The sequence below is a fragment of the Rhinolophus ferrumequinum genome, chromosome 9 (assembly GCF_004115265.2).
Source record: "Rhinolophus ferrumequinum isolate MPI-CBG mRhiFer1 chromosome 9, mRhiFer1_v1.p, whole genome shotgun sequence".
In the NCBI taxonomy this organism is placed as follows: domain Eukaryota; kingdom Metazoa; phylum Chordata; class Mammalia; order Chiroptera; family Rhinolophidae; genus Rhinolophus; species Rhinolophus ferrumequinum.
This window is the reverse complement of record NC_046292.1, coordinates 2,174,782-2,199,948: the sequence shown is the minus strand read 5'-3', so window position 1 is coordinate 2,199,948 and position 25,167 is coordinate 2,174,782. Positions and strand designations below refer to the sequence as shown.

Genomic DNA, 25,167 nt, shown 5'->3' with positions numbered 1-25,167 from the left:
AAAGAAGAGAATTTATTTCGGCAGGAGGGGAACGCTTATTTTTGTCACAGAAAGTGCCATCTTAAAAATCTTTATGAGATTGACTGGTGAATAACTTTTAAACTTTCTGTTACTCGAGTTGTTACTTTCCCTCCAAAAGACAAGAATCATTGACGCTTGCTGATGTCTCTGTAGCAAACCATCTCTCAGTTAAGCTGTTGTGCTGTTTCTTCTCTGAAATACTAAGCAGGACTTCTCGCTCCCAAGGCGTCTAGAGAGAAGCTGATTGATCATTACCTGGGGCACACCACAGAGGACCCGGCTCTGGAAGGCACATGTACTGGGTAAGAGTCCTGCCCCGAAGGCAGGAAACCTGGGCCTGTCCTGAGAATTGGGAAATGGGAGTCTCTCCAGAGGATGCCCAGTCTGAGGGCCTCTGAGTACAGCTGAGAACGAGGTCAGCCACTGATGAGATTGTCGTAAATACACTTAAAGGTTAAGGTCGCTGTTTTATTTAGCACGTCTTCGTTTCCTGTGCGGTCAGGTATCGCTAGAAGTTTCCTAAAATGCATTCGGAAGAAAGAGCCACCAGCCATCCCTTGATATTTTATTGGCACAGGCAAAAATGAAAGGTGTTAACTTTTATTAATTATCAATTACTGGAGACTTCATCTTATGTCCGCTCGAAAACTCTGTCCTTTGAGGTAGGGAGAGAGACTACGTATGATGGCAGTTTTACGGGTGCAGTTATTACCGATCCCTGTCCACCTCCCTCGCATCCCCAACTTTACGTACCTGTTGGCGTGGCTGCCTCTCGTCTCAGCAGCGTAAGGACCTGCGGTAGGTCAGCGTGGAGGGCAAGCTAAGGAGCCCCGTTTGCATGTCCCTTTCGCCCTCTGCTCCTGGGGCACGTCCGTGGAACGGAGAGCGCCTTCAGCACCTGGAGCCTGCACGTTGTTGTTAAAGCAAGGGGACCCCCCTAAAGGTGCTTGCAAAGGAGGGGAGCTCAAGACGATGCCCAGCCCCCCTTCTCTGACAGCAGCTTCCCCATAAAGGAAAGGCAAGCACTTCGATTTTCACAGAAGGTTGGAATTTGTCCATAGCTTCTATTGTAATTCCACTTTCGCTTCAGACAAAGCTGTGACACAGAGTAATTAGTACTCAGGTGGGCTCTTGTGTTTGCACAAAATGCGGAACAGATTCTCTGTGTGGTCACTCAGGAGTCATGGGCTCCCCGAGTATGTGTACAGTGGCCAGTGAGCCTGGCTGCCTGCAGAGGTCTCCCTGCCCCTGCCCCCTGCAGGCCTGGTCTTCATGAGAACCCCTCAGCCTGAGAGAGGCAGACCAGAGGCCATCACCAAAACTAGTGCTAAAAAGCTTCTTACTCCCCGACCCAAGCTCCTCAGTCTCTGCCCAGACCCTTCCATCCAGGCCTGCTGGAGAATAACAGGACCTTCCTCACCTCCCAGGTGGGCTTAAAACACTTTGGGGAGGCCCTGAAGCAGAAATCCTCTCTCAGCCCGACAGTATCACCACCGACAGTGCCCGGAGGAAAGGGACGGCCAAACCCACTGATAGGCGGCAGGGTTTTCGGAAGGTAGAGGGAGGTCTGCGGAAAGGCTGTGCGAGAGCCGAGGGCCACAGGGAGCTGGATGGGAGGTCTGTGGGTTCCGCAGGTGCGGCCTGCGGAACGTGGAGAGAGGCCTGCTGGCGTGACGCACTGATCGCCTGGAGTCCTGACTCGGAGAGCTTACGATACCAGTTTTCTTTTAGGATTTTCATAATGAGATGAAGTCTTTGTGTTCATCTCTAGGGCTTCAGGGCAAAGCTATTTAGATTTAACAGTATAATCTATGTTTCGTTAAAAAGAACCGAATGATCCTGTAGACACAGTAGAACATGTCATTGTTCAGTCATCACTGAGAAGAACTGGCACTGTCCCCCTCGCCTGGTGCCGCTGCTGTGAGCAAACTGTGTGAATTCAGGGAGAGGGGATGTGGGGAGCCGAGAGAGGGGACTTGGTCATGGGGAAAGGTGACACAGTCCCCAGTCTTGTTTGAATTTATTATTATACAAATTTACCAACCAATGACATTTTAATTAAAATTTTTGTATGACAAACAACACTTTAATTAAAATTTTCCTGGGCATGAAGATATCCAAGTCAAAGCTACAAGTGGCTTATTTCCTGTAGCTGATAGAGCAGATGGGGAAACGTTGAAACCTGTCCTCTCGGAGCATTTTGCTGAGTAGTTAGACTGGCATTATCATTCTGCTTGATAGGCCCAGAAGAAGCCGTGGCCTGCTGTAGAAATTGAAAGACTAGCGGTGATACTTAAACAGAAATGTGCTGTTCCGGTAACTGAAAGGATCCCTTATTCCCGGGAGGGTGTTCTGATTACCTGCAGGACGTGACGGTTGTGTCACTGGCTGGGAAACCCTGCTAGTCCATCCTTACTGTCCATCACCATGACCGTAGTGCTGGCATGAATGTGGGGGCCGAACCCCCCGGGCCCACTACTGGTTTAGGGTTTGGTTCCCCCCCTCTACTAACAATCCACATGCACTTCACGTCCGCTGTGCCTGGGACAGAGCCGGCACAGTCTGCACTGTGAATGGTCGTGGCTGGAGGCGAGCACAGAGGCGCAGGCACCCCCAAAGTGCCGTTAAATGAGGGCCAGGAGCATGAGCGGTGGAGCAAGAGACCCGCTCAAGCGAGGAGCTGGGTACCTACAGCCCAGCAGCTTCCTCAGGCCGAGACGCCCCAGACCGGACATGGGTGCTGCCCTCCCAACCGTATCTTCACCCAGAGCCCACAGTCCCCCGACTACTGCTGCTCCACACAGATGGAAACTGGCTCTAAAAGGTTCGTTTCTTTCCTCTAGGAAGTCTGACTATATTTCTCCACTGGATGACTTAGCTTTCGATATGTACCAAGACCCAGAAGTTGCACAGATCATACGCAAATTAGATGAAAGAAAACGTGAAGCTGTCCAGAAGGAGCGTTACGACTATGCCAAGAAACTGAAACAAGCCATCGCTGACTTGCAGAAGGTACTGCTTCTGGGGAAACCGTCCTCGTCCACGCCGGGGTAGCGTCTATGCGAAAGTGTGTGTGAAATGAGCAGGGACTTGCTCCAAGCTGAGGGATTTGGTGCAGGCTCAAGGAGCTCAGCCGCGCAGTCGTGGTCCTGAGCCTACGTGCTCACGTAGGAGGAGGCGCGTGCTGCGCCTCCCTCCTCAGACCTGCCTCAGACCTCACCCCGGCACCTGCTGCCGTCACAAGTGGTAGGAAAACATCAGAGATGTTTCAAACCTGCCGTGAGCGCGTGGGGCAGCGATGGTAGCGTGAGGTCAGCGCGAGCGCGGCCCTCCTGGCGCCTGCTCTGCCGTCCCCACTCCCCCCAGACACGGCTGGTCAGCACGGCTGCCGCCTGAGCAGCGCGTTCACTGTTGCGTTGCGCCTGAGGTGAGCTACTCTGTGCGCTGCAGGTGGGTGAGCGGCTGGGGAGGTTCGAGGTGGAGAAGCGCTGCGCGGTGGAGAAGGAGGATTACGACCTGGCCAAGGAGAAGAAGCAGCAGATGGAGCGCTACCGTGGCCGGGCCTACGCGCGGCTGCAGCTGCACGGCCTGCTGGACGCCGAGCCGGTGGGTGCAGGGGCCAGGCTGGGCGCCTCGCGGCTCAGAGCTGGGCGGCCGCTGGCTGACGTCTGCTCACCTTGGCCCTGGGCTGCTGAGGGGGGAGCAGGGGGGACCCCTCCACCTGCCGCTCTCACCGGGTCCTTCTTTGTGAAAATGAGGTGTCCCGGGGAGCTCGTCTGCTGGGAGGATAAGCCCAGGGCCTTCGGCTGCTTAACAGGGCATTTCGTGGGCGGCGCTCGGCCTGGGGTCTTCAGACGCACCCAAGCAGGTGGTCTGTGCCCATGTTACAGATGAGGAAACCGAGGCCCGGGGCCAAGCCAGGAGTGGCTGGGGTGTACTCTCTGCAGCTGCACTGCCGAGTCCAGTTCCCGGCTCCACCATCTAGCCAATTCCATAGCCACTGTGTGCCTCAGTTTCCCTGTCACATTGCCCCGGGGGGTAAAAATGGTGAGCGTGAAGTGAGGTGACCTGTCTAAAGCACTTACACCACATACAGTTACGGTGACACAGGATGACCTGCTTTTTCAGACAGAGGGCACAACAGTGCTAGGTTTCGACCGCAATCCCTGGGTCCAGCCCAGGTACTGCACCCGCTTCTCCGCTGGCATGTCCGCGTGGCTGCGCCTCCACACTGTGGTGACCCACAGGCGAGTGCTCATTGTCACACTAGTATCTTGGGGTGTGTGTCACTTGTGTAGTCCACACAGTAGCCACGCAGAGACAGCTGAAGGGATGGGACGTGACTGTGGGCCAACTCGAGTGGAGACTGTCACTCTGCTTCCTAAACGCTTCCTCTCTGGGGAGTGCGGGGGAGGGACCTGGTGTGGCAGTGGCACTGGGAGCAAAATGTCCCTTTTTCCCTAGGTGCGAAGGCCTCTTGGTTTGCCCCTCCAGCCCCTTGTTCCTCCTGGCAGCCCTCGCCACCAACCCGCCACGCTCTCACCACCACCGCAGGAGGAAGGCGTGACAGAGAACCGGTTTGCAGAAGCTCTCCTTCAGGACAAGCTCTCGTCACATTCCCTGGACACTTCTCAGCAGCCCCCTGTGGACCAGTCGCTGCCCGCCACTCACCCTCATCTCAAGACCCACGTAGGTGACTCAGTTTCGGACTATGTGCAGTTTGTCCAGCAGGTCTGTGTGGGGCTCGGAGGACTCGCTGCTGTCCTGGTGGGGGGTGGTCGAGTGCAGAGGCACCGTGGTGACCTAAGTGGCCGGCACGCAGTCACACACGCCAGGTCCCCACCTGCTGCCGTCCCCATCAGCCAGTGGGCTTGGATACATGGCATCCTTCTGAGCCTCTGCTTCTCTCCCTGTAAAAATGTACAGACATCTGCTTAAAGAGTTGTTTCCGGGAGTAAATGAGACAGTGTTTCTAAAGAGTCTAACGTGAGCTAACCTCAGTAGAACCTCACGACAAGTCGGTGTAGCTACTCCACCTGTTAGGACTTTCCGCGTTGTAAGTAACGGAAGACCTGGTTCCATCTGGGGCTTTATTGGCTTTTGTAACGAGACACGTTAGAGATCGTGTGGGTGTCAGGGCCGCTTTGATTCGGTAGCCCCACCGTGTCATCAGAAGCCTGCTTGCTTCTTACCTTTCCAGTCTGTTTTCTGTGATTCCGAGTCACCCTCGGGCAGGCAGCTGTCACATGGCCCTCAGCCTCAGGTCTACACTGTACCATCTGAGGGGAGAACAAGTCCCGTTCTAAGCAAGAGTCCCCAAGTTAACCCTGATTAGATCAACCTCAGTCACATGCCAGTCTCTGAAGCGACAGGAGCAAAGGAGGGCAAGGTGCCGATTGGCTTGGTAGGACCTCATTCGTTAGAGCCTCTGCGACATGCTTGGCCACGTTGCCAGTGCCAGCAGGATACCAGGTGAACACAGGCAAGTGTGTGCTGCCGCCAGGGGCCTGGGAAAGCTGGAAGGACCGCTGCTGTCACAGCGACCTTCACGGCACTTGTCCCTCTGGCTCCCCCGGCACACCTGTCTGAGTGGCACCGTTATTCCCACTGGTAGGACCGTGTCACAACTTAATTGTTGGAAGTTATATTTAATACTTCATCTTAAATACTCGAGTTTCTCCTTTTTTATCATTTCAATGTGTTTTGTTTTACAACTATGAGCAAATTATGAAAAATGAGAAACAGTCTCATACTTGAGACGCACACAATTAATATCTCAATTTGTCTCCATAAGTATTAGTGTGAGTAAATAGTTTATTCAGTGTCAAAATGACACCTGCCTCAGAAAATGACTCAGGAAGCACTCTTTGTTGTCACTTAATTTCCCAAAAGTCTGCTGCATGTTTACTTGTTTGTGGATCTGTCCCCCGTGAGATTGACAGCCATGAGGGCGGGTGGGTTCCCTCCCGCCCCCTGCTCCCCGTGGGGCACAGTCAGGGGCTCAGTCAGTGTGAGCTGAAGGAGTAGACGGGCAGGTGGACAGACGCCTCTCCAGAACAAGGAAATTTCAGATCTTTAGTTTTGGCTGCCTGCTTCACGTGCAAGGCCGCTGGTAATGGACATGTTTAAAATCGGGGGGACACATTTCTAAACCATAGACTAAGAAAATATCAGAAACCTTGTCGGAAGAAAATGTAATAGCTTTACTTGAGTCATCTACTTGTCAGTGGACTGAAATTGCTAGTGGTGAGTCATCAGTGGGGCAGCGTGTGCGTCACTTTTATCAGAGCGATCGTACGTTTAAAAAGAAATAGAAACCTGATGAAACCCTGACCTGATTTTTTCCAATTACATCCCATTGTTGTATAAATTAATCTGATGATACTGGCTGGTACTTAGCAAAGTAGCAGCATTGAGACCAGGTAAGTCCAGAGCAGTAAGCCTGCGGTGTAGACACCGTGTGTGTGGGGGGGTCTCCGCACGGGCTCTGCAGCCAGCCGCCCTTCCTCTCCCCCTGCAGCTGCAGTCCCTGCCCTATGACGAGCGGCCTCTTCCCGCCGTCCACAAGCAGCCCGGGGCGGCGGCTGTGGAGCCAGAAGATGGTGACGCAGACATGAGCGAGGCTCCCAGAGGGGCCACTGCGGGTGAGCCGGAGCGCCTCACAGAGAAAGCCTTGAGAGAAGCCAGCTGTGCGGTGGACGTGCTGGGAGAAGCCTTGGTAAAAACAGCATGTGGGCGTGGGGGGGGGACGTGTGTGACCTGGTTCACTTCCCTTTGTCCTCATGAACCCACTGAAAAGCCTTCCGATGATTACTAATTACTGGCTGTATGAAACAGCAGAAATGTAAGCTAGAATTTAAGATTTTGTGAATGAGTGTTCATTTAAGACTGCTTCTTCTGGTATCCACAGAGCTAGAAGTAAAACTCAGCTCCCTACTGTGAACACCAGCTGATTCCAGGGAAAACAAAAGATGAAAGTGTCTCCTTATTGAGATGGGCCCAGTGGGTTTTTCCCCATGCTTCCAGCTTTAAAACATTTCTTTTGGTGGAGCTTTTAACACTTTCCACATTTTAACATAGTCTGAAATTTTCCATATTAGCAAAATTGTTTTTCTAAATACACGTGTTTATTCCGTAGAGGTTATTCCTGTTGTTAGAAAAGATGTTTCTTCATTTGAAACAAAGGCTGCAGTTGCACAGTGCTGGGGGGTGGCGGTGGTGTCACAGCACTGCGTCTGCGGCAGGTCGCGGGGGCCTATTCCAAGACGTGGTCGTACCGAGAGGACGCGCTGCTCACCCTGTGTGAGCGGCTGGGGGAGATGCCTGTGGGAACCCCAAAGGAGGACCTCAGGAGCGCCCTGAGAGCATCCGTCTTCCTCATCAGAAGAGCCATCAGAGACATCGTGACGCCGGTGAGCCCCGCCCCGCCTCAGTGATCCCTGCATCTGCAGCGCCATGCCGTGACCGTCCCCAGGAGGTCACAGTAGCGCGAGAGGTCACCTGGTGATGCGCAGCAGTGTCCCTAGGAATTAAGGTTCTAGAAATGCAGTCCGTGAGCGGTCCGGAATCCGTCTGCCTGGTCATTCTCTCTGGTCTCAAACTCCAGCTTTCCTGTGCTCTAAGGACAGTGCCCGGAGGCGGCTTCCCCACGACTCATAACATTCAGCTTTTTGTTTTTTCGTGAAACTTGAGCTGGGGAGTTACTGTTGAGTTTTCCTGACTCTGGAAGGACCCGGGGAATGCACAGGGCACAGTTGCCCACTGTCTGTGTTCGCACAGGGGCTTATGCAGTTAGGCAGGACCGTTAGACAGCGCGCATCAGGGTCAGGTCAGGTGCTTCACGACACCATGAGGTAAGAGCACATGTCCTCCATACACGGGGACTGTTTAGAAAGCAGCGTTCAACTTGCCATTTCCAGCCCCACAGACAACATGTAGTTTTCAGTGTGACGGTCATCTTTCTTCCTGATAGTAAATTTCATGTTTACTTTTGGGGAATTCAATGCGAGTAGCTCGTCTGTTTTTGTCACTTTTTTCTCAGGTCTTTCAGGCTTCTTTGAAATTGTTGAAAATGGTAATTACACAGTATATTCCCAAACATAAACTGAGTAAACTTGACACAACTTACTGTGTGGAAAGAACAGTTCCTGTTTTGCTCACCAGAACGGGAGACTCTTCCGCTCGTCTCCGGATCGTAGCTTCAAATTTCATTCAGGTACGAACATCGCCGTGGGTTGGGACCTGTTGGTGATGAGCGTGTGCCTGCGGAGGTTTGCCCTGGTTCGTGCTTGGGGCGACTCTGCCCTTGCCAGCCACTCTCCTGCTTTCCTCATCTCTGGAAGGTGAATTTTATCTTAGACATGCACTTTGATGGAAAGGTGCAGTTTGGCTTTTCTTGTGTTTTTCTAATCAACATATACTATTAATTTTTAAATAAGTAAAAATACATGGACAACCACGTCAGAGTAGAAAATGCAGGGTAAGAAAGTGGTGACTGTGTAACTGTCTTGATGTAACTGTTTTCACTCTTTCCCCAGCAGCGTCCTCTAGGGCAGGTATGTGGGGTGTTAGGGCACCCGGCAGTGTGAGGAGCTGTTTCGCTGTCTTTAAATTAGCTAGTGGATGCTCCTAGCCTAGGGGTCCTTAAGGTCCACGGTGGGCTTCAGAAAAACCTGCAAATTCCTTAAAATGTTATGCAAGATTTTGTGAGTGTCCACATCTTTCTTGGAAAGGAATTGAAGCTTCCTTCATTTCTCAAAGGGGTCACTTCTCCACTATGAAGAATCATTGCTCTCGTTTCATTTCATAAAGTTAAATTGTCAGGGAAAACGAACAGGTAACACAAGTAAAGAGGTGAAAACATGTTATCCTCAAGCCCCACAATGTACCCCTCGTTAATGCAGCGTAGGCCTGCGGTAGGGTCATCTTTCAGAAGGTATGTGGAGAATGAGGACATGTTCTTGGAACTGTCTTTACACAATTGTAATTTCTGAGTCGCTGGGCAGCGCCGAAACTTCCTCCCTGTTCCAGGCCACCATAGCCATAGGTCGCAGGTTAGAATTCTGTTCTGTGCCGCGAGCCAGTTAACTGGCTTTGGGTCTGCACATAGTAGCAGCACCTGTCTGTCACTTAGGGAGCTAACCACTCATCCTTCTCTGAAGAAGGCTCACCTTCTTATTCTGTGTTTGTACAGTCACTCAGGCCCAAACACAAGTGACTGGTGCTGGTAAAATGAGATGTTCTTTTAGGGGATGTGACCTGCAAGCAATTAAAAACAGATTTCTTTCTATACTCAACTTACATACTTCAATATTTTTTCTTTTTCCGTTTCTGGCTAACTAAATGGTCACTGTATACATTATGTGTAATGAAGTAGTAATTGTATATCTTCCTATAATCTTGACTAAAGAAAGATTTGTTTGTTTGGAGATGTAAACCGTGAGGTGATACTTATATTTTCCATCTTAGCCCGTCAGTGATCTTATCAACTAGAGTGTCGTGCGTGTTACACTCGGGGTTGACATTTAGTAAATACTAAAATGATTCTCAAAACTAATTTCTCTTAGCATTTTAGAAACTAGAAAACCGTTTTCTTGAGGTTGGGAAATCCTGAGAAGAGAAACCCTAAGTTTTCGATCACGTTTTCTCTAACGCTTACGTTAATCTCCAGGTGATCATGGTTTTACTTCTTATGCTTCAGGTTTTTGTTTTTATTTGTAATTATGTCTTAAATAGAAATGTGAGCTTACACATCAGTGACTTTACTACCATGTGTCGCTATCATTTTTAATTGCCCAATATTGTCCTTCAGCTTTGACTTTGAGGCTCACACTAAATTGCCTCCAGCCTTTTCCAACAAAAAAGTAATAAATTGTGTTGGTATTTTTTTTTTACAGGAAATAGCCTTGTTTAAGGAAGTTAAGTCCCTCCAAATGATCCCCTCTTACTTGGTGCAGCCACTAAAAGCCAACACTTCCACTCACCTGGCGCTGAGTCAGATGGACCTCCTGGCCCGGCTGCTGAAAGACCTGGGCACCAGCGACACAGGCTTCACCGTGGACAACGTGATGAAGGTGAGCACCTGTGTGATTCCCCTTGTGTGACGCACGTGTCTTCTCCCTGGGGACGGTGGCTGGACCAGGTGGGTTCCTGTTTGTTGAGTGAATGAATGAGTGACTGCGGGAAAACCCGAGTTGTCCCACCCGACAAACAAGCCCCCGAGGCCGCCTGCATCAGTTGTTCCCGAGCTGGTACGTGATGTGGACAGGTCTTTGTCCATGCTGGCCAATCAGTAGGCCGGCCGCGTGTCCGCGAGAGGTAACTGCAGTGCAATAGAGAATAGCAGATGTGTGGAAGTGTTTATTTTTCATGCTTTGGACAGCCTGATGGGACCATGGAAGTTACAGAAGGGAAACTTTCTGCCCAAACTTCCCTGCTTCCTGATTTCAATCACACTGAAGTGTAGCTTGGGTGGGACGGGGGAGCGGGTAGCCAGCTTCTTGGCCAGCCGCACGGGACAGATGCTCCCCAGTGTTGTCCCTGGTCCGTCCCACGGGCTGAGTCTCCGTACGCATTCCTGTCGGGAGAGGAAGGTGGAGGCAGCTGTGATGTGGTTTGATGTCATTTGTTCTCTGTGGCTTCTGCATATCCATGGACTGAGACCTGGATTTGGACCTGACGTAATTATACTTACAAGGATCATAGACAGCCTATTTCTGTTTGTTTATTCATAAAGGTGTGAGTTAGACACTGAAATAAAGAAACACTTTGGAATACTCTCTGCACTTGACTCCAGGACCCCACACGGCCCGGGCTCTCCCACCACCTGGCCGGTGGTCTCAGTCCCTCTACCGGCTTCTTCATCTTCCCAACTGGCATATTTGGGGCACCCGGGCCCTGCCTCTCTCTTTTCTGTATGCACACACTCCACACCCCGCCACCTGTTCATGGAAAACTCAGATCTCTGTCTCCAGCCTGTGCCCCCCGAACGTCTCAGGGTAAAGTTGCAGGTCAGTGTCAAGGAGACTGTGACCCGTGGGGCTGTGGGTTCAGCGTGGAGATGTCAGCATGGTTCTCAAATCGCCATCACCTCTGCTCGCGTGGTGAGCAGCAGAGAGGAGAAGGGGGCCCCCGGTTCTGAGGGTATGCATGGATTCCAGAGTGGCTTCCTGGTGGACTGTACTGTCCAGTAAGGATCTGAGGGAGAGGACAGGTGGGAGAGGACTGCAGTGGGTGGTGGGAAAGAGCTGCCGTCCCAATGGGGTTGAGGCGTGGTCAGGGGAGCGAGTACCGAAGCCGAGCTGGCGAGGAAGGAGGTGATGCCAGCGGCTGGGATCCTTAAGGTCCACGCTTCTGGAGCTGGTGCAGCAACTGGAAATGATGAAGTCTGGGTGAGTGCAGAGGTTGAGACCGTGGGACGTGAGGGAGCCCAGGAAATGAGAGGCCAAGCACCCCCAGGACAGTCGGGAGACGTCGCTTTACCAGACACGTAATGCCAGTCTTGGAGGGGGTAGATGTGCTGCAGTGCGTTCGTATGACAGAATACCGTGAAGCAGTTAAAATGAGCGAAATGGGGCCGGCCCGGTGGCTCAGGCGGTTAGAGCTCCGTGCTCCTGACCCCGAAGGCTGCCGGTTCGATTCCCACATGGGCCAGTGGGCTCTCAACCACAAGGTTGCCAGGTCAGTTCCTTGAGTCCCACAAGGGATGGTGGGCTCTGCCCCCTGCAACTAAGATTGAACACGGCACCTTGAGCTGAGCTGCCACTGAGCTCCCGATGGCTCAGTTGGTTGGAGTGCGTCCTCTCAACCACAAGGTTGCTGGTTCGACTCCCGCAAGGGATGGTGGGCTGTGCTCCCTGCAACTAGAAACGGCAACTGGACCTGGAGCTGAGCTGCGCCCTCCACAACCAAGACTGAAAGGACAACAACTTGAAGCTGAACGGCACCCTCCACAACTAAGATTGAAAGGACAACAACTTGAGTTGGAAAAAAAGGCCTGGAAGTACGCACTGTTCGCCAATAAAGTCGTGTTCCCCTAAAAAGAAAAGAAAGAAAAAATGAGCGAAATGGATCGTGATGAATGAACGTGCTCAGATCTTGAAAACGTAACATTCAGTAGGAAAAAAGCAAATTTCCAGATGACAAGCCCCGTGTACCGTACCTGTACCTTGTGTGGCAAGTGAAGACGTCAAATGAAGACGTCTGGGCGGGGTGTGCATGCCAGCTCCAGGAGGGCTTTGCCTCCACAGAGCACGAGAAGACTGGGCCCCCGGAGAGCCCAAAGGGAGGTGCACGTAGGCAGTGTTTTATACTAAGAAACAAAAAGACCTGAAGCAAATGTGGCAAATTATAATATTGGTGGTGGATGCGTGTGGTTTATTGTATTTCCCCTCTCTCTGGAGTATTTCATAATACTTAACGTGAAGTTTATGGACGGCTGTAACCTACAAATGCATATTAACACATTAAGTGGAAAAAAGCAAAACAGCATGAGTTCACCTGTATCTGTAAGGTAATCAGCAAGCAGAACTCTCTGTATCTTAATAGCTGGCATTTTGTGGACGTTTTCTTTTTCTTCTCAAATTTTTACAATGTGCCTATATTTTTCTTATACTGGAAAAAATAAACATCATTATTTTAAGAATCGCTAACAACAAGAACCGCTCCCAACTTTGTTTTTAGTTTTCAGTGGGCGCGCTGGAGCACAGAGTGTATGAGGTCCGAGAGACAGCGGTGAGAATTATTTGGGACATGTATAAAGAGCACCGGGCTCTCACTCTGGACTACCTCCCTCCGGATGACAGCAGCACACGCAAGAATGTTCTCTATAAAACAATTTTTGAGGGATTTGCTAAGCTAGATGGCAGACCTACCGATGCGGAAATTAGGGTAAGTTCACTTTTCTGCAATGATGATCTAGTCCTGTATTGAAAAGGTGACTTGACACACGAATAAACTGACAGTATTCACGGAGGGCCGTGTGCAGGGAGCAGCACCCCACAGCACGGGTCCCCGGGCTCAGACCCTGGCGCCTCCCTTTCTGCCTGTGAGACTCAGTCTCCCCATCTGTGAATAGGAACAATGAAAGCGTGAGGACGTTGGCAGTTCTGTCTGTCGGTAAACCTCCATTCAATTACTCTGGTGATTTACTTTTAACCCTACTTATACGATGGGTCTCAGTGACTATTATAATGGATAGAAAATAATTTATCTGCTGTAATTTGATTCCCAATTTCTAAGACTACCCTAAAAAGCTATTTTAATGGAAAAATAATTTTCATACCAGGCACAGAAAAAAGCAGCTGCAGAAGAAGCAGAAAAACAAAAGAAAGACGAAATTAAAGCTTTACAAGGGCAGTTGGCAGCGTTGAAAGAGATGCAGGCTGAAGTCCAGGTGGGCCCAGTTTCCCTGTTCTCCGTGACTGTGTGTAGGCTGAAATCCCGTGACGTGTGTGTCCCTGTGTAGGGACACGGCACACTAGTTACTCCTGGGGCACCTGCCAGTGGCATCCTTATTCTTGTTGTTGTTTACATTTGTTTGGGGTAAATGAAAGGAACCCTCGTGTTCGGACCAAGTCCGAGTTGTTCTGAGATTTGTGCCTAAGTCACCGCCATCCCAAAGAGCACGCCAGACGGCTGAGTGGAAGACATAGGTTTTCTGAGAATTGCTGACCGGGGAGAGTGTCCAGAGGCAGCCGGCTGGAGGGCTCATGATCCGCCCGCAGGTGGAGAAGCAGCCAGGTTACTTGGGCACAGAGAACAGAGAGCGTTCTGTGGGAGGATCACCAGGGAGTCCCTGCGCCCGCTCTCACACACACGGTGTCCAAAAAGCCAGGAGACCTGACTACTGGCCAGCGGCCAGCGTGCAGCACTGGCTGTGTGATAAGCAGCGTTCCTGTGGGGCCTGCCCGCCCACCCGCTCACCTGCCTGTGGGCCGGGTCCCTACACCCCGTTAGCTGACCTGCATGCGTTTCCTATTCCAGAGGGTGGGGCGAGCTGCTGGAAATGCTCCGAGAGCAAACTGGCAGCAGGGAGGAAGGAGGAAGGGCTGGAGGGCCCGTGGGCTCTCGCCAGCTCCTTAGCCTGTCAGAGGCAAATGGGACAAGTGAACTTGAATGTGAAGCTCTGATTTCCAAGCGTTAAAAAGGAAGGTTTTGGGGAAATGGTGCACTCAGGAAGCCCTGAGTCCTGGGCCTGCCGGAGGCATGTGCGTGGTGTGGGGGACCAGGTTTGGCAGAACAGAACCGTGTTCCTTCTAAACTGCCCGGTTGCTGGAATTTCGGTTAGTTTCTACCACTGGTTAAGTTCCTTAAGTTGAAAGAAACTTTCTTGTAAAAAGAAAGGAGAGGGGAGAGGGAGTGGAGAAGCGTAAGGATGAGCAGAGGGGTCCCAGAGGGGTCGGCCCAGCCTGTGCTTCCCGCCTCCGTGCTCCTAGCTGTGTCAGGAGGGCCGTTGCACAGCGCGTGCTCCCCACTTCCTTTGTACAAAGATAAGTGGGTGAGAACAGAAAAACAGTGAACTATGTGGAAGTGCCTGTGGCAGAAAGTCACAGTAACATTTCCACTACATGCTGGAATGTCGGAGACGGAGCAAGAGCCCACGTGGGAGTGGGAGGAGGGGAAAGTCGGGGGGGCCAGGAGGTGACAGTGCCTTAGCTGCAGGCCCTGAGTCCTGGCCTGGTGGGACTTCAGCTGTCGCCACAGCCTCGCAGTGCCCCACTGAAGCAGGCTGGGCAGTTGTCGGTGATTGTTCCTGACATACATAGGAGGACCCAGATTGAGAAAACAAAGTGACATAGTCAAGGTCACGAACTAGTCGGCACTCAAGCCAGGAGAGTCCCGTCCTCCCTCCTGTCCCGCAGACGTGTTACAGCCCGGCCTCAGCTACCGTGTCCCCAGACGTCTGTGCCGGTGGTGCTTTGTGGCCACCCCACAGCTTTCCTGGGACACCCTCACTGTGCGTCTTCATTCATTCAGTGTTTGCTGAGCACCTACTGTGTGCTGGCACTGATCTGGGCTCTGGAAATGCAGCCGAGCAAAGACAGTGAAAGAGAAAGCGGCCGTGTACACGGCACGGGGGGCCTGGGAGTGCGGGAAGCAGCTGGACGCGGCCTGCTGTCGGAAGGTGGTTATTGGAGGCGTCACGCGTGGGAGTGGCAGCATTTGCTCCATTTGTTATTGTGGTGAAATGTACGTAACATAAAATTTGCCATTTTAACCATTTTTAAGTGCATAGTTCTGTGCTGTTACGTTCATTCACAGATTTGCAACCATCACCATCCATCTCCAGACTTTATAGAATGACAGAATGTTTTTAAATTGCCTTTTTACTCCTGAGTTTTAGAAAAAAAGGACTTAAAATTGCTAATCAGTTTTCTAAGCTGTTCAAAGCATAGTAAGGTAAAATTTAAAGTTTAACTTGTGGCATTGTTTGTGTTGTCTCCCTGAAAAATAGACAAATCCATCTCTCATTAACAGGAATCATTTTGGTGCCTGGAATGCAGTTATATCAAGTTTGCTTTCTTTGCTCTGTAGGAATATAAACCTTGTGAGCCCCATTTGTAGGTTTAATATTAATCTATTAAGTTCTTTTCTAGTTCTAAAGTTGTATTCTTGTGCGTAATATGTGTTTTTATGTTCAGTGGTTGGGTTTGAGAGGAATTACTCTCATGTAAAATTGTGTTTTCTGCGAGTGGTAGACAGGGTCCCTGTTTGTAACACATCACTTACCTGCTGTGTACAGACGGTGGCCAGCTATCCCTGCTCGCCTGTAAGAGCAAAAGTTCTAGAAGCCCCTCAGCCCACAGGCGGTGTGAGCTGAACACGTGCTGTTTTTGCAGATGACAGCAGTGTTTGGGGGGCCGAGTGGGAGGTGGGGGACAACTTGCTGGTGTTTGCCGAGGCTTTAGGGTGGGGAGCAGGGAACGGGCACAGGCAGGGAATGGGCACAGGCAGGGAACAGGCACAGGTGGGGAGCAGGGTCACATGCTGCTGTGCAGCCACCGCCAGTAACTACCTGTCTCTGCGCAGTCCGCTCAGCCAGACCCACCTGTGTCATTAGCACACCTGAGCACAGGGAGGACGGGAGCTTGGTGGAAAAGACTGGCCATCCGACAGGTCACCTGGGCAGAAAGAACTGTGTAACACCTGGGTTACTTATTTAGTCAGCACCTACTGTGTGCCCGGCACTGTTCTGTTCTAGGTACCGGGGACCCACCCGTGAACAGACAAGAATCCCCGCCCTCGTGGACCTTCCCTTCTCTCAGTGGGGCAGGCAGGAAACAAGATGCACATGAAACTATGACAGTGATCCATGCCGAGCGGACGAGGAATCAGAGTCCTGGAGGGGAGGGCAGCACGCAAAATAGTGTGGCTGGGGCCTCACTGACGGTCATCTGGGGGAGGGACCTGGAGGAACAGCCTCTAGGTCCCTGGGGAATTGGCCAAGGCCTGCAAGTGCAAAGGCTCTGAGGTGGGGACCGGCCGCGTGCTGAGGGGCTGTGGGAAGCCAGAGTGGCCAGGGCACAGGGTGCCCCGTGCACATAGGAGATGAGTTGAGAGACCTAGAAAGCCCTCCAGGGTTTTGAGCAAAAGTAAATCCCCACGCTGCGGCACTGACGGATCCCTCTGGCTCTGCTAGGAGCCAGGTGACGTCTTCGGAAGTGGGGGTGCTGAGAAGCAAGTGGACGCTGGGTAAATGGAAATTGAGCCAACAGGATTTGCGGATGAGTCTGATATAGGATCTGTGGGGAGATGGAAGGTGAGAGAGAGAAGCCACCGATCTGCCCAGGCTTGGTGGCCTGCAGGCCTGGAATCCGTGACAGTGACAGGAGCAGGCGTTGGGGAAGCAGGAGGGTGTCTGCTAAACAACACCTAGAGACCCGAGTAGAGATGCCGAGTGAGCCGAGGTCAGGCTGGAGGCAGGCGCAGGGTCAGCAGCACCGAGCCGGTTCCCAGTCTCGGGCTGACTGGAGTGCATCGCAGTGGCTGCAGACAGTGTGGGCAGGGACAGGCCGAGCCCCAGGAAGACACTGCCAGGGAGGCTGCAGGAAATGAGGTGCCAGGGGCCCTTGGGAGCCAGACTGAGAAGGAAACGGTTGTGTGCTGCTGAGATCCCATGGGAGGTGACGGGTGGCCCTGCTGGTGTTGACAAAGGGCTGTTTCCATGGGGTTGGGGACCAGGACCCAGAGGCAGGGAAGGAGGTGGGGAGGGGCCGTGGGGGGCGGCGGGGAAGGAGACCACAGACGCTGTGTGTAGGGGATTCATTGAAAGAGTCCTGTTATTTGTTGTTAGGAATTCGAGGAGAAACCTAAGAGTACTTTCAGGATCAAAATGTTTTCTGGGTAGATTTACTCACTGCAGCCATTTGTCCCTGATATTTCTGGTTTTGTGTCTTAGGAGAAAGAAAGCGAGGCCACGAAGGCAAAGGACCCAGGTACGGAGATCGCGTGTCAGGACGCAGCCTGGAAACCAGTTCTGTTCATTTGGCAGCTGTCTGTTCACCTGCTGCGTTTCAGACCCTTAGAGCGGAACGTACACACTTCTACCTGTATAATTAGTATATATTTTTAAATGCATTTCACACCATCCTGCTTACTAATGTTTTAGAAACTGGTTACTGAAACTTTGAAAATAGTTTCCCCCAAATTTATGTAAATTGCTTTCTCTTTAATTTCCTCAGATGCTCGAGGAAGGAAGGCAGCCCCACCCAGCACTCCCGACGCCCCGGATACACGCTGTCTAGATAAGTGAGTCGAGCTGCCTTTGCCAGTTACATGGTGGTCAAGGAATAGCCACAGAAAAGGTGATATTTTCTCCCGAGTGCGTTATGCTTATGTAGCTGGTCGGCTCTTTGAGTCACTTTCAAAGCTGGGAAAACTGCCCTCCGAGCCCCCAGCATTAACCCTGAGGTTGTCAAGATGCCTCTCCCTCTCCTGACCCGGCAGATGCCAGCAGCCTGTTGTCAGAAGCACTGGCACAGGCACAGAATATGACAGCAGAAGTGCCTTTTCCTGTGTAGTGCCAAGACAGGTCTCCCAGGGACCTAAGGGAATGGCTGTGCCGTGTCTTTGCTTGTGGCTGAGTGTCCTTTGTGCTTATCATACCTACAAGTTAGAATTTGAAGAGATCTTAAGCAGACTTACCTGACGCACCTACTTGGTGAAGATGCTTTCGTGGCACTTTAACAGACAGGCCGTCCAGCCCCCCAGGCCCCTCCCACGAGCTGAGGCCACCACGTAGGAGAGGGAGCGCCTGCACACGTGGGGACAAGTCACCAGGAAGCCATCTGCTGTAGCCTGTGCCTTCACTTCTGACTTTTCTGTTTTAGTCTCTGCATTTTCTGTGGGGAAAGGAGTGACTCCTTCACCGAAGAGGGCCTGGACCTCCACTACTGGAAGCAGTGCCTCATGCTGACGAGGTGTGACCACTGCAGACAGGTCAGGCGCTGGGCTGGGAGCAGACGCGCCGTTCGTGAAATGCCGAAACACAAAAACACCCAGGTCTTAGACCGTGCAGGGGAAAAGCTGTGGGGAAAGCAGTGGAATGCCTATCACCGCGTTGTGTTTGGGGTTGCTCTTTCTTTTTTATTAATGTATCACACACATGTGCAAATGTATACGTGCCGTGTCACAGCTCAACGAATCGTCACAAAGTCGGTACCCTGTGTCACCACCACCCAAGCCAGGTACCCTTGGCTTCTACCACCTCTGCTCCCCTCCCCAGTTGCCACTGCCCTGGTTTCTGACACCACAAATTAGTGCTTTTTCTTTCTGAGTTTTATGTAAATGGAATCAAATAATACGAGGTATGCTCAAACAATATGCTGACTATTTCAATTTTAAAAATTACAGTAAAAGACACATTGCCATTCATCCCCCTCAAAACACTCCCCCTCTCTTTGAACACACTTCTCCCAGTGTTCTTGCCACCTTCTGAAGCAGTTCTGGAGTCCTCTCTCATGAGTGTCTTTAGTTGCGTTGTCATGGTTGTCTCGATGTCCTGAATCATCTTCACTTTGGGGAAGAGCCAGAAGTCGCACGGTGCCAGATCCGGCGAATAAGGTGGATGAGGACACACCGTAATGTTTTTATTGGACAGAAATTGCCATTACCAGAAGTGATGTGTGACACGGAGCGTTGTCATGATGGAAGGTGATTTAGGGCACACTTTAAAACACACCTGCTCTCAATCGTAGCTCACACCCGACTGACTGCACCGAACAAGCTGAAACTTGTCACACACTGTTACTGAGGTTTGCCGTGCTGCTTCCTGTATTGAAGATCCCTGCCTTTCCATTGGATGGCATTCGGCAGCAGCATTCACTGTATTTTGTGATCACAACAGAAAGGCTCCTTGTCACACATCGCTTCCAGTTCTGGCAATTTCTGTCAAATAAAAACATTACAGTCTGCCCTCATCCACCTTACTGACCGGATCTGGCACCATGCAACGTCTGGCTCTTCCCCAACGTCAAAATGACCATGAAAGGTAAACATTTTGAATCGATTCAGGACATCCAAACAGCCATCACAGCACAACTAAAGATTGTCACTAAAGAAAACTTCCAGAACTGGTTCTGAAAGTGGCAAGAACGATGACATATGTGTGTTCGAAGTGAGGGGGGCATTTTGAGGGGCATTAACCGCAATGTGTCTTTTACTGAAATACATTTTTAATTTACACATTCATGATATTTTTCGATCCCACCTTGTATGTAATCATTTTGTGTCGTGTTTACCCTCTTGCTGTATCACAATGTGTCCCTGTATTCTCCCACCCTGCGTGTGACACTCCCAAGGGGCACGCCCGCTGGTGGAACTGCTGGCGGGGCCGTGTCCGCACTCACACTGTTGGTCCCCGCATGACGGTGCCCCCTGCTGCCTCGTGGCCCCGCCGACGGGGATGGGCACCTGTCTAGCTGTCGGTCGGCCGTTTGGCGGCCCTCTTTGGTGAGGCACCTTCTATTCCAGTCTCTCGCCCGTTTGTAAAGTTGGTTGCCGATCTTTTTTCTGCTGATTGGTAGCTGCTCTTTACCTATTGGATGTGAGTCCTTTGTCAGTGACATGTGTGGTGCCCACCTTCCCACTCTGTGTGGTCTTCTCATTGTCTGAGTGTCTTGATGAGCAGAAGCTGTTACTTGTACTGCTGTCCACCTTGTCGTCTTTCTTATGGTTAGTGCCTTTTGCGTCCCATTTAAGAAATCTTCTCCTACCCCAAATTTTCCGTCTCTTGGTGCAGTAGTCCTCCCTCCCTCCCTCCCTTCTTCCTTCCCTCTCTTTCTTCCTTTTTTTGGATAAAGGAGAATGAACTTCTTTGTTCCACCTGGGGACTCTCAAGCATGAGTGGACATACCCCACACTGATTTGTGGTGACAGTGCAGACGCCTCGGCCCCAGCCTAGGTGGCTGGTTCTCCAGTGGGCTGCGGACGCGTTTGCCTGGAGTTAGGTCACAGGTCACTCCTGCCAGCGATGCCAAAGTGGCGAGAGCGTCCTGCAGCACTTTGTGACCCTGTTTCTGTGCACCTTCTTAGAAGTGGACGGGAGCCGGGTGTGAACCCAAAGGCCACACGTTTAACCCCTGGGCTGTTCCTGCCCCCAGAAGGTAGCCCAGTCCTCAGCCACGTACAGCCTTTAGACGCAGCCCAGGTAACATGGCAGGGAAGACGCGGGTCTTGAGCAAGGTAGACAGGACCACAGGAGCTCTGTGGGGTCAGTGCCAGAGGGAAAGGTGTGTGCCGACTGCACGCGTGCATGGCGGGAAAATAGGAATGACGTTTCCGGGCAGAGGAGGTGAGTGTGCCGGCTGGCCAGGCCAGGGCACGTCCGTGTCCCCAGCTGCACGCTTTGTTCTGATTCACGATCCAGGTGGTCGAGATAGCCAGCTTGACAGAGCACTTGCTGACAGAATGTGACAAAAAGGACGGGTTTGGAAAGTGTTACCGCTGCAACGAGGCTGTTTTAAAAGAAGAGCTGCCCAAACACATAAAAACCAGAGACTGTAACCGTGAGTGCCTCCTCGGGGACCCATGTCACTAGTGGGTGGGTGGGCTGTCGGGTCAGGCCTCCTCGGGCACCCCATGTCGCTAGGAGGTGCCCCTGGGTGTTCTCAGGAGTACCTGAAGCTTGTTCTGTTGAAATTGTTTCAGCTGCCAAACCAGAGAAGCTGGCAAACCGGTGTCCTTTGTGCCACGAGAACTTCACCCCTGGAGAGGAGGTGAGGGTCCTGACGGGGAGGTGACGCAACGTGGTACCAGCCCACTGCAGGGGACGCCGCTGCGCTGCGGCGCTCTCTGGGCGGGTGTTCCATTCGCTACCTGTCCACGTGATTTCCTTCTCTGTGGAGGCTCAGCTCCGTGCGACATAAGCATCGAGGGCTTCCATTTTTCCCGTCTTTCTTTGCGTTCTTTTGTATGTCGGGGCCAGATTCTGTACCACTCAGACCCCTATAGTAAGACAGCCCAGCCGGGTCTGGCAGCTCTACTTCCTGTCCGAGTCCAAACTCTCCCCCCGTCCCCAGTGTAAGCTCCACTTGTGACTCAGTGGCTTGTGTGGGAGGGGCAGGGTCCTCCCACCCTCCTTCCCCATGTGCCCTGCTCCTGGTGTTGGGGGCTTGGGGGAGGGACCAGAGGGAGTCACATACTCTGTGTTGGTTGTTCCAGGGACATGAGGGGGACACTGCCCTCGTGTGCCAGGTGGGCAGCGGGTGCTGAGCCCGTGTGTGCCACCCCGAGACCTGCTTCTGCCTCAGCCACTGCCACCCAGGCACCCACTGCTGCCGGGCCCTGGGGGATGAGGTGCCAGCATGATGCTCACCCAGCAGTGCCCTGCACTCTCTCGGCCACAGAAATCTCGGAGCAAACAGCGGGGCCAGGCTGCCCCAGCTGCCCTCGCAGCTCCTTTCTCCATCCAGTTGTCCAGGGCTCGTCCTCTCGCAGAAAATGTCAAATACGTAGCAAAGTAGACAGAGGAGCAAAGGGGCCGCGCGTACCCGTCACGCCCCAGACACCCCTGAGTGGCTGTCACCCAAGCCCACCTGCCTGCTCCCTCTGTGCTCTGTTGAAGCCACCACACAGATGTCGCCTCACCAAATGTCCCCTCGAGCTCTAAACACACGACTACTGTGTGTCCACAGCAGCATCCGCTCCGCTGGCCACAGTGTCCACACTGCCCTGACCTCAGCGTCAGCGGGCTTGTTTACCAGGACCCGGCGAGGCCACACTTGGGGACTGGCTGGCTGTTCTAACCAGCTCCGTCCTCGTGCTGTCTTCGAGTTTGTGAGGAGCCACTTGTCCCTTAGGGCTCTTCATAGTCTGGCTGTTGACTGTACCCGAGGGCGGCACTGAACCTGTCTCTCGGCCCTCTGTGTCCTGCACACGGCAGCGTGGCTCGAGGACTGAGCGGACACAGCTTTGACCCAGTGGGTTTTCTTCCTGTGGCTGCTTCGTGGATGGCAGCGTCGTCTTCTATAAGGAAGCAGCATGTGGCATGTGTGATGTTAGCAAGTGCCGGCTGTGAGGGCCCGATCCCCACCTCGGGACCGCGAAGTCCAAAGCTTCCGGCCCTGCCACTGCTCCCGCAGTCCTTAGCTGGTGTAGCTGGAGGCAGAAACTCTCCCTCCCGGCCCTTTGGCCACCCAGGGCTGGACTGCACTGGAAAGGCCAGAGAAACGTCTCCTCCTCTCCCTTGTTTACTGGTTTCCAAAGCAGCAAGCGGGTCACTGTGTTGTTTGGCTCAGCACCGCGGGACCTCATCGCGGGCGGGGACCACGTGCTGCATCCCACGTGCTGTCATGTCCTCAGTGGTGCACGCACTGTCCCTTCTCTGGCCAGGAAGCCTCTTCACACGGGCTCCTGACATAGTTGCTGGGACCCGAGGGACTCAGAGCTCCCCGGCTATGTGGGGGGCTCAGAGCTGGGGCCAGCCCTTCTTCAGGGAGGCCTGGCTGCCCTCGGGGAACCTGATGTTGCAAGGCTACCGCCAGCTGCCTCATGCCCACCGCTCCTGGCTCAGCTGCTGTTCGAGGCCTCTCTGCAGACAGCCAGGGCGGTTGGTAAGAGAAATAGTAACACTTCGTAAGTTCACACCCACGTTTCAGTTCAGAGTCTGAGCTGCGAGCGTTTTCTTTAACCTTTTCTGTCTCACGTCTGTGTCAGCTCCCTCCCCTCCTAAGAGCCCAGTCCTCAAAGCCCCTGGACATGTTAGAATGTCCCAAAGCACGCACTTGGCTTTTGCCTCACTTCACACGTAGGACAGGGTCAGCACGCCTGACCATGGGGTGACGGCTGGAGGTCCCATTTGTTCCCAATTCTTTCGTCTTTCCTGTGTGTTTCACTGGTGGCTGTTTTATAGTCACTGCCACCAACTGCAAACACATTTAGGTCCATTTGTCTCATTCTATATGCCATTTTAGGAGGCTTTTAAAATTAAGTTCTAAAATTAGATACACTACGTGGGTGGTTCCAGAGTCTGTACAATGAGGCATATTCAGAGAAGACCCGCAGGGGCTACTGTCCCTGCAGGTGCCCATTGGCCCTCCTCCCCCGAGGGGACGGATTTGTTGTGGTTTACCCTTTTTCTCATCGACGGGCACACACGTGTTCTCGCTCTCCCCGTCTTAGAATTGAGGAGCCTTTGTGTCTCTGTTGTCATTGTTAGCTTTGCACGCTTCCTCTCACCGCTACCCAGGCCCTCTTCGCGGTGACTGTCCCCTCCTCTGAGCAGTGCTGACGTGAGCTGGTTGCTCGCCTTTCTTCCTCGATTTCTTGTCCTCCAACCTGTGATTTGAAGTGACGGCCTCTGACAGCGGACAGCTATGAGGCCGTCAACAGGCTTGTTTTACTTTTCATCTGCTTTCTCCATATTTTAGTCAACTGTGCTGCATAACAGATCAGCACACACTTAGCTGTTCAAACACCCACTTAGTACATCAGTCTGTGTGGGTCAGGAGTCTGGACACGACCTGACCGACCTGACCAGGTCCTCTGCTTGGGGCCTCACAGGCGGCAGCTGGTGTCAGCGGGCTGCGTCCTCGCTGGGGAGGGGCCCGCTTCCGAGCTTATTCCAGGTGCTGGCAGAATTTTCTTTGTGGTTGGAGGACCAAGGTCCCTGTTATCTTGCTGGCTGTCAGCAGGGGCCACCTGAGCTTCTAGGGGCCCCCACAGCTCCCGCCCCATGGCTACCTAAGCTGTCACACCCTGCTCACTCTCATGTGACAATGGCCTCATTGTGACGAGAGCCCCGGGGCTCTGGCTGCAGGTAGGGTGTGCAATGGTGTGAAACGCAGACTCGGCTGCGCCCTGACGCGCACTCTGCACGGAGCGCGGGGAGGCGGGGGAGCGCCCACAGACACCTGCGTGCGTGCGTACGTGCTTGCACACACAGGTCCGTGCGTGCGTACATACGGAGAGCCCGGGCGGCTGCCTCTGGCTTGGTCTCCGCCGCGGGCTGTGTCGGGTGGCCCTGTGGGCGCCTGATTGACACACCGCGTGCCTCTTTCGTTTCAGGCGTGGAAGGCCCACCTGATGGGCGCCGCGGGCTGCACGATGAACCTGCGCAGGACACACGTGCTGCACAAGCCTGCCGCTCCGCCGCCGGGTGAGCTGGGCCCTGGGGACGCGGGGTCCCCGTGCCACCCCCCCCCCAGGCAGAGCGCCCGCCGGCGGCTCAGTGCTGCCTCGGCTCCCGTGACGAGGGAGCAGGCCCGTCACGTGCGCAGGCTTCTCCTGGCGGCGACTTCCGCAGGGAGGCTCTTCCTGCCGGGGCCCCGCGGGGCTTTCCCTGTTTCCGAACTTCCTGGGTGTCGCCGCCGCACAGCTGGTCTGGTGCCCGTCGGCCTCCCCCGCTGCAGGGCTCACGTGGAGACCCGTAGGTGGCACCACTGCCTGGCTCATGGTCGTCGCTTAGCTGGTGTGTGTGGGCGTTAGAAGGCCGTACAAGGAAGCGGCCGTTTTCATTAGAAAATTGTCCCTGGCCAGAAGCCCTGGGGCGCCCCTGCTGTGGGAGTGTAAGGAAGCCGAGGAGGAAGCGAGAGGACCGTCGTGATAAACGGGCCTGCGCCGTCCTCCGGCCTCGTCTGTAGATGAGGAAGGGAGGTCACGGAGGGGCCGCCGCGGCCACTCAGTGAGTGAGACTCTAGTTACACGCAT

The 25,167-nt window shown here is 53.1% G+C and overlaps 1 protein-coding gene across 7 annotated transcripts in view; it reads left to right on the top strand.

The window, feature by feature from the left end:
* The window catches only part of CEP104 (centrosomal protein 104), a 43,411-nt gene that overhangs the window by 11,043 nt on the left and 7,201 nt on the right, over nt 1–25,167 (top strand). For 4 of the 7 annotated variants that reach the window (XM_033115761.1, XM_033115762.1, XM_033115767.1 and 1 more), the window contains 16 exons: nt 247–323; nt 2,865–3,033; nt 3,472–3,627; nt 4,486–4,710; nt 6,542–6,739; nt 7,266–7,433; nt 8,063–8,236; nt 9,918–10,094; nt 12,703–12,909; nt 13,307–13,414; nt 17,420–17,456; nt 17,703–17,769; nt 18,351–18,459; nt 20,888–21,026; nt 21,169–21,236; nt 24,526–24,616. In XM_033115761.1, the coding sequence (XP_032971652.1) occupies nt 247–323; nt 2,865–3,033; nt 3,472–3,627; nt 4,486–4,710; nt 6,542–6,739; nt 7,266–7,433; nt 8,063–8,236; nt 9,918–10,094; nt 12,703–12,909; nt 13,307–13,414; nt 17,420–17,456; nt 17,703–17,769; nt 18,351–18,459; nt 20,888–21,026; nt 21,169–21,236; nt 24,526–24,616 (2,170 nt within the window). The remainder of the gene's footprint in view (nt 1–246; nt 324–2,864; nt 3,034–3,471; nt 3,628–4,485; nt 4,711–6,541; nt 6,740–7,265; nt 7,434–8,062; nt 8,237–9,917; nt 10,095–12,702; nt 12,910–13,306; nt 13,415–17,419; nt 17,457–17,702; nt 17,770–18,350; nt 18,460–20,887; nt 21,027–21,168; nt 21,237–24,525; nt 24,617–25,167) is intronic. The other 3 variants (XM_033115765.1, XM_033115764.1, XM_033115766.1) reach the window with 3 other exon arrangements.